Genomic DNA, 12671 nt, shown 5'->3' on the forward strand with positions numbered 1-12671 from the left:
TGCTTGCCCTTGGACACAGCCTTCTACTGTGGAAACACAGATTCTTTCTTAAAGCAATGTTAAATCACCAGAGGACCAGTACAATTCCAGTTCTGCAGCAAAACAAATAAATGGGCATTTACTGAAAGAAAAGGCACCATTTTTTTTTTTTTGAAACATTATAGCCGTCATGAAAGTGTTGTTCTATTTCACTGGGGAAATTTAAGAGTAAAAACACAGTTCTTTTTCTGATTTCAGCTTGTCTTTGTATGACTCAGGATTCATTCCTTTTTCTTTTTCTTTTTTTTTAATTTGTTCTAACTAATTGTACTTGATAGTCAAATGCACTTACACATTTTGATAAATCATACCTAAATGGAGTGTAAGCTCTCATTTTTCTAATTGTGTATATTCATTCCTTTTTTATTCTGTGCAGTTTGATCTAGCAGCCCTGACGTGTCAGACTCTGGAGTTAATAAGTGCACAAAAAGTCAAAAAATGTCTGCCTCTGTGGGACACACACACATTCACGCGAACTCAACGGAAGACAGAACAGCCAAATGTTTAATGTGTAAAATATTCTAGGTAGTAGTGAAAACTGACAATAAGAAAGAAAGAATAGAGCGTGAGAAATGTGGGTTTGTTGGCTGATTTCTTTGTCTGCCATTTTAGGAAGGGTGGCCAAAGAAGGTTTTGCTGAGAAAGAGACCTTGGTGTGTGGAGGTGGTGGAGAAGTCAGCTTTGCCTCCCTGTGAAGAAAGGACTTTCTGGTTCTAGGAAGTTGCAGTGCAAATGTCCTGTGGCCACGGAGAGTTCGGAGGATAGCGAAGGAGACTATTGGGTTCGGTGGGAGAGTGGGGGTGAGAGGAAGTCTGAGAGGAAGGAGGGAGGAGGGTCTCTTAAGTCTGTAGACGTCGTAAAGAGCATGGCTTCCGCTCACATTAGAGCTGGGAACTGTGAGGACATGCTATTTCAGAACAGAGCCGACGTGACAGATTCTAGCAGAGTCGCTCAGACTGTTGGGTTGAGAATAAAGGGACAGATGCAGAAGCAGAGAGACCAGTCAGGAAACTATTGCAATAATTCCTGGTCAGAGAGGATAGGGATGTGGGCGAAGCCAGAAATGAGCAGATTAGGATCCATGCATTAAGTTATGGTTTGGATATGAGATGTCCCCAAAAAACTCTTGTGTTTTGATTGTAGGAATATTCAGAGGTGAGATGATTGGAATGTGAATGGGCTGACTGGGTGGTCACTGTAGGCAGGTGAGGTGTGGCTGGAGGAAATGAGGCACTGGGGTGTTCTCTGTGGCCTCGCCTCTCTCCTCTCTCCTCTCTCCTCTCTCCTGTCTCTGTCCTGATTCCATCATGAGCTGAGCAGCTCTCCTCCACTGGACCCTTCCGCCATGATGTACTGCCTCACTTGGACCCAGAGCAATGGAGTTGGCTGTCTATGGACTGAAACTTCTGAAACCATGAGCCATAATGAACTTTTCCTCCTCTAAGTTGTTCTTGCCAGGAGTTTTAGTCACAGGGATGAAAAACTAAAACACAGGCAGAAAGGGAAATCTGGTATTTTTTGAGGACCTGCTGGTGGCTTATAGGAAATGACTAGCATCACGAAGGACTCAAGTTCTTCTGTGACGAACAGCACAGAGGATAGCATCGTCAATCACAAAAATAACCGTTGAGAGAAGAGAATGTGGAAGCAGAGCATCCTTTATTTCTTGGGGGATGCACGTATTTCCAGAAATGGAGAAATCATTTGAACATCAATGTGATGCTTATGTTTTAGACCCTTTTCTGCAAAAAGGTTCTTTTGTGAACAGATGTCCTGAACTGAAGGATGCTGATTATTCTAATAGGGCTGTAATTCAAATACATGGGTAATAAAATAAATTAAAGAAACAGAAAGAACTTTCTTTTTACCTTTAAATTTCCCCAGTGTGGCATGGTCTTACTGGGGGAATTGGATTTGTTCTGACCTCGAATGTTGGTGACGTCTGCACAGTACTTTAAATAATAAAAGTAGTTGGGTTGTACACCTGTGAAGGGGAGATTCTGTGGTACATAAATTATTTCAGTCAAGTTGTGAGAAAATATTTCCCAGTGAGGCTCTTCTCTCCACTTGAGATTGAAAGACCTGGCGCCATCTTGGTAGAGGCAAAGTCTCCTTTGCCTGGAGAGAGCAAGTATATTCCCGTTTAGATATCTGGGACACCCACATCGTTCTTGTGATGTATCTCCACTGAAGAAGTCATAGAGCCTACCACGAATTCTGTGCGTACTTTTTTGGTTTTTAAGAGTTTAATGACTAATGTCTGGGATACACCTACCAATGCGATGTATAGTATTGGAGTTGGGGGCATAAATCACAAGCAGGAAACAGAACAACTCTCTCATGGTGACTTCAAAAGATGGTACATTTTTGTTCAACGAAAGCCAACTTAAATTCAGAGACAGTTGTTCTAATTCTGGTCTATTGCATTGCTGTGCAACACCAAAAAGCGTTGAAACTGAGCAGCTTTCCAACCTTGGGATCACCCCCCATGATAGCCCTGAGACTGTCTGCAGACCTCTGCCTGGGGACTCGGGATCCTGGCACAGCAGGGCTCTACAAGGAATCCTGGGAGCCAAACCCCCTCTCCTTCCCCCTCCCGCTCTGGGCCCCCCTGAGTCAGGAGGTGCTGCCAGTCTTACAGGTAATTTGACATCTGTCTCCAGACGTTGTCTGAGGTCTGAAATAGCAGCTTTGTTCTTAAAGTGCCAGCCCCGATCCCGCTGGCTACTGAACAGATGGCAACACATTAGGACCACGACCTGTCTGGATCATATTTGAACCGTGAAAACCAGGGAAGGGTCCTCAAGCTTTTTATTGATCCCTGCCTCCTAACCTAGGATTAATTATTCATTTCACCAGCCTCTCCAAATGATCAGACCAGCTGGAGACCGAGTCTTGTCTTCAGTTTGATGTCTTTCTAATTCCACTTTAAAGCATGCTTAGTTGTCTGCTGCATTTGCTTCCCTGAAACAAAACACACCTTTCTCTTTTTAAAAAATGATTTATTTTCCTAAGAAAGATGAAAATCTACAATGCATTCTTTAATGGATTCCAAATATTACTTTTACTACAAGTTTTCTTCTGGAGTCCTGTGTTTTGCAGAGAAAGTAGTAGCAGATAGACTGAGACGTGGACAGACTGAGACGTGCACATTTCTGCAAACTTGCTTCAGAAATTGCAATTGTAGTATCCATACCCTTGATGTTACACATCTCACCTTGATCATGAATACCACAATGCATTTGGCTTACGATCAGTTTAAATTAGCCTCCATGTGACTTTAGGTCAGAGTGAATCTGACTAATTTGTTGTCTATAAAACAACAGATCTTGATTAGTCAAGCTGCTGTTAAATTAGTTTTGAAAGTCCATTGGAGACATAAGCCTGAAGATATTGTTATCTGGCTAAATTATGTCCTTCAACTCTTACAGAATAAACTAACCACCGATGTCATAGAAAATTCATCTCAGTCCACGGAGGTTTTAAATACCAATGAATTGGAGATTGCAAAATCGTAGCCATGCCCAAAAGAAACTAGGAGGTGTCCAGGTTCTGGATGTTATGAAACAAAACTAAGAGACTAATTCACTCTCAGTTTAACAACTGTTTTTTTTGGAAAGTTACATAGCCTAAAGGACCTAAAACTCAGGCTCCCTCCCCCAAACTTGTGGAATTATGCTTGATGGAGAATCTTTCTTTTAATTTTATTTTTTGTATCAGGAATTGAACCCACGGGCAGTTAACCACTGAGCCACATCCTCAGCCCTTTTTAATATTTTATTTAGAGGCAGGGTCTTGCTGAGTTGCTTACGGCCTCGCTAAGTTGCAGAGGCTGGCTTTGAACTCACAAGCCTCCTGCCTCAGCCTCCCAAGCCACTGGGATTACAGGCGTGCACCACCGCGCCTAGCTTGATGGAGAATCTTAATGAAGACATTGAGTAGAAGAAGTCCATGGTGGAAAACCCCAACTTCAAAGTCTACAAAGCCCCCTTATTGTCATTTCCTGTGACACCTTGAAGGTAAAGGTCCACACACATCCTTAGGCATAAACGTGGATGGTACCTTCAAACACAGCTGCCCCCCTTCTGCAGCAACACCACGGGTACCTGCTGACCAACCACCTCAAGGAGATGAGAATAACATGCCAGGTCCAGGTGTGTTGGGGAGCAAGGCCACAGTCCCCCCACTGGGTGCAGGACAGCGAGACTGACCTTTGGAAGAGCGGAAGTGCTTGCTGGGTGCCGTGAAGCCCCGGGTCCCGTGCACATTGACAGCTGCCACTCGGAACTGGTACCACCTGCTGGGTCTGATGTCCGTCATTTGAACTCGCTCGTCCGTGGTCTGAGGGGAAATGTCACAGACCAGAGGTCAGTGTTTACTCTGCCACGTCCACTGGGTGTGTTTCAGACGCGATGCACACTCTCCGGCCAACGCGGCCGAGCCCGGCCCTCCCTGTGAACGAGCCCCGCTTATCACTCCCAGACTCGAAAAGAGTCCTCAGGAATCCGGAAGCTCCCCAGGTCTCATCTCCAAAAGGTAAGCATCTCTGGAAGGCAAAGGTCTTATCACAAACACTTGGGCTGTTTTAAAATCTGGTGTCTAAAGGGAGCATTGCGGGACTCAGTCCATAAGGTGTCCCTGAGAATTACATTACAGACCAGAAAATGAATTCATTTCTAGGTCACAGAAAGAAGACGCCTCTTGAGCTTGCATACCAGATGTAATTCTAGAAGCAGGAATAAGAACCCACACACTTGAAGACTGCTAGCAATATCGAGAAGTAAACTCTAGCTCAGAGCAAGACTTTTATCTGAGTAAATCCCATTATATGGTGAGGAATCAGTCCTGGCCCTAAGGAGGAATATGTGTTCACTATAGTTCACCTTTTGTGTCCAGGAATCCTGCATCCTTGGATTCAAAATATTTGAAAATCTTTTGAAATATTTGCAAAAATATTTGGGAAAAACTTGTGTCTGTATTGAACATGTACATGCTTCTTATTTCCCTTATGGTGACTCTCTGAATGATAGAGTTAATTGATATTGAATTATTTGATTAACAATATGATTCATCCCTTAACAACTATTTACAGAGCCTTCACATTGTGTTAGGTATCACAGGTTCATCTGGCCGGGACTTAAACTCTATAGGAGGATCTGACAGGCTACAGGCAAATCCTGTGCCATGAGGGATTTGAGCATCATCAGATTTGGGCGTCTGCAGGGATCCTAGAATCCCACATGGATATCCAGGGACATCTGTACATTCTTGTCCAATTGAAAAAAAAAAAAAAAGAAAAAACACTTCTGAGACCAAAGGTGTTCTAGCTGCTTTGGCTGAACTGGAGACAATTTGGGATGACTCTGGCCTTTAGAGTTTTAGCTCCGAGTTTGGAAAACTGAGGGCCAGAACAATAATCCAGAACTTTGAACCAAGAAAGAATTGCCTGTGGCATTAACTAGCGAACATAACAAGAATCGAATTATAGTCAAATCATTCAAGAGCTCTCCTCTTTCCAAAAAGGGAATACTTTCCCGAATCTTTAATCTGGAAGATTTGCCAACGAATCTGTACCATTATTCACTGAAGCCTGCCACGTAAACCTAATGGAATTCCGTTCTGTATTCTGAGCTGCTGTAAATTTTATTGATGCAAATACTTTTTTTTTTTTAACAAAATAGGTATAGAATGCGATTACTAAATTTATTTGATAAAGTTTCTCCCCCCTGATTTTAGGGGTTTCTTTTACATCCAGCTCTTCACTTATTTACTTTGGGGTCTTTAAGGACTTTGTTTACAGTGTCGAGTTTAGTCCCTTGTGAGATTTTACTGTTAAAGAAAAAATAAAAGTTCTTCCAAATGCTGAGAAAAATGCTCTGGACAAAGTAAAGGTGAGAATTTATTCCTGTTGAGGTCTGTGTTCAGGATGCAGGTTAGTTGTTGAAAAGTAGGAAGGAATGTCACGCCGAGAACGTATTCTTTTTGCAAACGCATTAGTGTTTGGGGTGGGCAACTGGTGGTCCATCTAGCTGCTCTTAAAAAAAAGGAAAATCTTTGGTTTTTCTCATCAACAAGACAGTTGAGAAAGTGTCACTGTGAAGCTAGTCTAGGCGTGTTTTCATCCAGGTGGCTCATGAGTTCTTAAGTGAATCAAGGCAGAGGAATCCCTCAGCAGAAGAGTCAAAAGCCACTGGCTACTTCCCAGAAAGCAGTTTGAGAATATGAACCTCATTCCATGCTACTCTGGGTGGAAGAAAGGCTTAAATGTAGGAGAAATAAGCTTCATTTAGATTGTTAAATAACAAATCAGTCCCACGATGGTACATTTCTCTTCCTGTAGTTGGTTTTGAGTTCAGCTGAGAGAATCTTCATTGTTAGAAAACCAGTGTCCTTCAATAATAGATGAGTGGATAAAGAAACTGTGGTATATATATGCAATGGAATATTACTCAGCCATAAAGAAGAATAAAATCATGGCATTTGCAGGTAAATGGATGGAACTGGAGAATATCGTGCCAAGTGAGATAAGCCAATCCCTAAAAACCAAAGGCCGAATATTTTCTCTGGTAAGTGGATAATGGGGTAGGGGCGGTAAGAGAAGAATGGAGGCGTTGGATTGCGTAGAGGGAAATGAGGGGTGGGGAGGGGGCGGGGGTATGAAAGATGGTGGAATGAGACAGACATCATTACCCTATGATTACACATATGATTACACAAATGTGTGACTCTACATCATGTACAACCATAGAAATGAAAAGTGGTACCCCACTTGTGTACAATGAATCAAAATGCAGTATGAAAAATAGAAATAAGTAAAATTCTAAAAAATTAATATAGCTAATAAAATACAGGATAAGGGGGGAAAAAAAGCAAACCAGTGTGAGCCATTAGATCATAAAGTCATCTCCCTTCCTTCCCTGGGTATCCTGAGCAGGTTACACCAGCAGTCAAGTTTCTGGGAAAACAGGCAGATCCACAGGGCTTGTTCTGTCCTCAGCAAACAGGCACAGTTTCATCTGCGTGCACGTTTGATTTATTTCTGTGGTCTAGCTATCACGACCCAGGCACAGCGACTCAATTTCCTGTGCTCAGACGTGCAGGGGACGCTCTCTGGGGAAGGACTCACCTGGGCCACTGTTTGCCAGTGAGTGGCATCGTCTTCGCTGGGGTGGATCCCATAATTCCATCTTCTCTGAACCACGTAGATCACGGGCTCAATGGAAACGTTGAATTTCGAGGACCACTTCACCTCCAGCTGTCCGGACTTGAGCTCGGTAAATCGTAGCTCTTTCCTGGGCTTCAAGGGGACACCTGGAACAAGACCATGTCAATTAAAACCAGCTGCACGGGACCCAAGTCCAGGTAGGTGCTGAGGAAGGAAATCTATGAGAGAGCAAATCACAGCTGCCACCTGCCAATATTCCATGTCCTTTCACAAAAGTGGCTTCTGCCCACCAGGTTTCACAGGGGACATCTGACACCAGACTCGGGCCATCCCATGCCAGGAATATTACCCCCTTATCCTGCTTCTTCCTTTCATCCGAGAGGGTCAAGTTTAATTGCTGGGTGTGAACGAATCCTGCTCTCCCTACAAAACTCTGGAGTCACGCTTCACCAGCATTGCACTGAGGAAATTGGGTCGTCAGGTTGCGTCAGCCAAGGGTCCCATGGAATTCACACAGGGCAATCATTACCAAAAATCCAAGCCATTTCTCCCTTTTGCAACAGGCTCCATTTCTTGGATGACATGCTAAGGTCATTAGAACATGGTTCCCAGGTTGGCTCTCTGTTCTACCTTAGGGAGTCTCTCCTTCAAAGAAATAAGAAGCTCAGTGCTGCATCTTCTCAAGTTGTCAAAGCTCTCAATTTCCAGAGGGCGAGTTTTTGGATTCTCTCTTAGATTGCTCAGGCACTCTCCTATCGGCTTCATGGGCTAAAACCGGAGGATGGTGAATGGGGAACATTGGGCTTTGGCAGAAGTGAACGCATTGCGTCAAACATCCCTCACGGGTGTCTCCCTTTAAAGCAGTTAATCACGTGGATTTCTTTTTCCTCCTGGACTGCACACAAGTTGACTTGGTGAGTGAAAGATCTAAGAACCGTGGTACTAAATCGTTGGGTTTCTAGAAAGGGAATTTCAGAAGGAATTCGGTAGAATCTGTGGCGCCATATTGTTGAACACCACCAACACCATTTTCTGTTGAGAATAGCGTTTCCCTGGAGCACTGGAAGCTCATTTGGAAAACCCAGTTTAGAAGGCTCTATTTCTTGAGTTTAAACAAACAGGAAACTGGAAAATGTGGAAACATAAAATGCATAAGATGGGGAGCACATTGGTGTCAATGGCTGAATCTCAACTTTTTTTTGACTGAATTCACATTAAGTCTCATTTAGGGAAATCTTAAATTCATCAAATTCTTAGGTGGAAAGAGTGGGACAATTTTAAAATAGCATCTTCACAGGTGGTCAAAAGTCACTAACATAAAAAATATTTTCTAGACACCACGTTTCCCATACCTATTCTGGTCTCCACACTGGTATTCCGTGGGGTTGTGGCTGTCTCTGGCCCTTCACTTTACCATGGATTTGTCTGACCAGGCCATTCCTCTGGCTCAGAGGTTTCCTGTCTACATTTGGAACATATCATTGAGTCGGAGGAAGATGGGGTTGCCCGGAGCTATGATTTGATCCGATTTCTCTCTGAACTCTCTACTTCTTTCTACATTTCAAAGTAGGAAACCCACCTTGGAAAATGGAGCGAAGAGGTGGTTTTTCCATAGGCCTGTGAATACCTGGAACGTCGTGTTCTGACGCTCTGACTTGGGCTGATTGTCACGGGACTTGGCGAGGCCAGTCTTGGTCTCCGGTTCAGCCACTGCGTGCGAGCTTTCCAAGCCTGCCTCCTGCACTTGACTTCTGAGCGCACAGCCTGACCACGGCTCTAGCCTCGCTCTGTTAGGCAGAATCTCCCTGCACGAGTCGCGCCTTGCAATCCTCTCCCCCAACGCACCCCTGTGCCTGCGATGGCTGTCTTCCCCGCAGTGCTACTCTCCAGGATGGAGCGGCTGATTTGTCCCTGTCTCTACCAGCGCCTACTGGTTTTATCCCAGGGTACCCCTCACATTCCCATCACAGATCGCCTCTGACTTAGCTCTCCTAGAAACAAGCAGCAAGGTACTTCCAACGTTCATGGTCTCTTTATGGTATTATTATTATTATTATTATGAATCGGCTTTCATTTTATTTTCTGACTGTAGACACTTAAATACTTCCAGACGCAAACCCAATGCCTCCCCTAAATTTCCCAGTTGGAAGAAAAGCCTCCATTCTTTCCGGCCTCTCCGTTCCCAAGCCCGTAACTGTCAAGACTAGAGTTTAAGTGCCGGCTGTTGCAGAGAGCTCATTTACTAATGTCTGACTTCTGCACGAAGCCACAGCTCCCAGAGGTCAAGAGCCAGGTCTCCCTCATTCCCACCTCTTGGAATGTCCCAGAGGAGAACGTTCTGCAAGAGCAAATGTTCCAGAAATGTGTGCTCAAGGAATTGCCTCCTGACTCCTTTACTCCATGCAAGAATAAACCCAGGGAAATAAGGAAACAGTGACATTGACATCAACCTCCTCAACAGCGGTGGACCCCCTGCTTGAAACTCACTTCAAAAAATAACACTTATTCCAGGTATGCTGTGCAGTCTCCCTAACACTTTCAAATAACTCCGCTTTCTTCCATCACGGTTATATTATTCAAACACACATTCGCTTTACTTTGTTTTAAAAGGGTCATGCTAAAAAGTAAAGCAGTCAAAATGTTTTCAAGATAGAACAGTTTTTTGTTTGGTTTGGTTTGGTTTGTATTGTTCATAGGGGTTTTTCCAGTTTATTTTATTAATTGCTCTTTACTGATAAGATGGGAATCCCCAAGTTAATTGATGTTCCGTCTCAAACCAGTCTATTTGTCGTGTCATGAAGAAAGCTACCCAAACTTGTTCAGGGAGATGAGAATCCACACTGAACAGAATGATTGTTTGCTGTCAATCTTGCATTTGAGATGGGCGGGCAGGTGACAGACACGTGATCGCACCGAGGGGCTACGCAGATCTGAGAACATTTCGGGATTCTCTTGATGTCTCTGTGCGCGGCAGAGATGATGGCCAGTGAGTTCTGCAAACTTTCAGAGCACGGTTTCTGAGACATGCAAGTTCACCCTTCTCCCTGGTGTCTGCTGTAGAATCTTTTCTAGATCGCATACAGTGGTGGTAAATATTCTGGCTGTTCAACTAAGCTGAACCGATCAGAAGCAAACGAACGCATCCGGATCTCTTTGCCGAATGGACTTCATCTCGAATAGCACTTAATTACCTGCGGTCTTCATCAAACATAATGAGCATCAGGGCCACGTCGGTTCAGATTTCTCCGTTAAAAAAAATCTCTTTAATTATGATGTGCAATGTTCTGCAATTTGCATGTTAAGAAACGGCCCATCTGCTTTGCATTAAGGGTAGCTGGCTCCCTTGATTGGAAGTAACTCCAGCGCTCCTCCGTAATTGTGTGCAGATGGGGTGCTGCACCCCTAAGACCTTCAGCCTTCTCTGCCGACGCACACCGTCCTCCAGAGTCCAGGGAGCATCCCAATGGCAAAAGCAGATGTGTACATGGGATGACTCCGTTACAACCACGATTAGAAATCTTCTTAAAAGCTGCTTTTGAACAAATTAGCCATCTGAAATCTAAACTCTCCTGATGAAAAAATACAAAAATATTATCATATGTCACCCCATAAGTTGTGACAAAAAGGTCCTTTATTTTCTTTAAAATGCAAAAAGTGTTTGGGGGAATCAAAGCAACAGAAACTCGGTGCTTTAAAAGATGGTGAAAAGAAATTGATAGAAAAGTCGATGATGATAGATAATCAACAGTTGCATATCCCGTGGAGATTCAATTTGCAGTGTAAAACATTTTCCCTTGTGGGTCTAAGTGATTGGAAAATGATGTTTTCGTTTATCTCTAAAGTCCTGAAATCTGAATTTTATGTATTAAGATGTGTGTGAAAATATTAAATCAACTCCATCCTCAGGTCTTTGGGAAAAGAAATAAATGGATAAATGACTAATTGTTGATTGGTTTGCGACAAAGAGAAAATAGCAATCACTGAGAGGCACGAATGGGTCTGAAACTTGGTAAAATTTCTAACTTTCCTCCTATGGTGGGATTTCCACTTCATAGAAGTAGAAACTTCATGCTTCTTCCCTCCTGTGAGCTCTTCAAGTCTTTTTCTGCTCATAGTTTTATTAAAAGTAAAAGAAAAGAGGTCTGGTGCTTGTTTCAGACTATAACTCGTGTCTGTCTGTTAAAGTTAGCTGCAGAGGCTTGACCCCATTCTGATGTGCTGAAATCCTGGAGGATGTTGCCTACCAAGTTTCCAAAACACCCTTTGTTTATAAAATCCCAAGTTTTCAGCATATATATATACATACAAAGTTTGTGAGGCTGTACAATCTGTACCTCTTACCTCCCCTTCCACAAACACAGTATTCTGTTTTGTTTTGTTTTGTTTAATTTTAAATGGAACCAATAAGTAGTAAACATGAAAAACAGCTAAATTGATGTTCATAAAAATCGATTTGTTTCAAGAATGGAGAAAACGATGCGCACACTGAGAGATTCCTTTGTGCATGACAGGCTCATTGTTGAACCTCGGGGCTGGTTTCATCCTGATCTTTCTGCCCCTGTGCCCAGTACGGGTCACTGCAAATGAGAGACACTCCGCAAATGTTTACTCAACTGAAATGTATCAGTCCCGGAAGATCTGGGGGACATCCGCTTCTTTTACACTTTAACTGGGGAAAACATTTAGCAGATATTCTTGAGGATTTCCAAACGGCGACTACCTAGGTGACCACGTCTTAATAGGCAAACATCTAATAAGTTAACAAGCTCATGAGAAATGTACAAGTTAGTCGTCCCTGCCCTGCAGAATTTGATCCTCTGTGGTCTACATTCTGTATTTAACTCGAATACTCCCACTCTACAAAGTAGCCTAAGACCAAGTCCAGCGGGGTTAGAGGGACACTGGAGGCTACTCCTTAGCCCTAAATGCTGATCCACCAGTGATTGTATTAGATTAGAAATGTCTGATAGCAACCTATCCTTTACTTGGATGATGATGATGGTGGTGGTGATATGATGATGGCTAGCGATGCCCAGTGAGACCTTTGGTTTGGGATGCTATTTCAGCAGGTGTTGGATAAAAGTCCCATCAGAACATCCCAGGGTCCTGGGGCCTTCAGCAATATTTTCCGGTAGGTTAACTTCTATTTGAAAATGTCAACAAGGATTCCAAGTGGCTAGTAGGCTAGGAGGTCACTGAAAGGGTTCTGACGGAATCTATTTGATCCTTCTTAAACACACAAACTTACTGGTAGCCTCCAATGCTCCTGGGACACCAAAAGAATTATATATATACAAATATATATGTATATATATAACATATTATTCCAAAAATAATTTAGCTTTGTCATTCTTATTATGCAAAAATTATCAGCTCATTGGCAGCTTCACAGTCTGTTCATTATATTCATGGTTTATTCTCCATGAATTCCCTCTTCCCACAAAAATCCAAGAGCTACTTTGTTGTA

The 12671-nt window shown here is 43.1% G+C and overlaps 1 protein-coding gene across 2 annotated transcripts in view; it reads right to left on the reverse strand.

Annotated features, from left to right (window-relative positions):
• The window catches only part of Anos1 (anosmin 1), a 186460-nt gene that overhangs the window by 79490 nt on the left and 94299 nt on the right, over positions 1 to 12671 (reverse strand). For both annotated transcript variants that reach the window (XM_047536879.1, XM_047536878.1), the window contains exons 5-6: positions 7166 to 7350; positions 4251 to 4380 (exon numbers count right to left, since the gene is read on the reverse strand). In XM_047536879.1, the coding sequence (XP_047392835.1) occupies positions 4251 to 4380; positions 7166 to 7350 (315 nt within the window). The remainder of the gene's footprint in view (positions 1 to 4250; positions 4381 to 7165; positions 7351 to 12671) is intronic.

This window comes from Sciurus carolinensis, chromosome X (genome assembly GCF_902686445.1).
Source record: "Sciurus carolinensis chromosome X, mSciCar1.2, whole genome shotgun sequence".
NCBI lineage: Eukaryota > Metazoa > Chordata > Mammalia > Rodentia > Sciuridae > Sciurus > Sciurus carolinensis.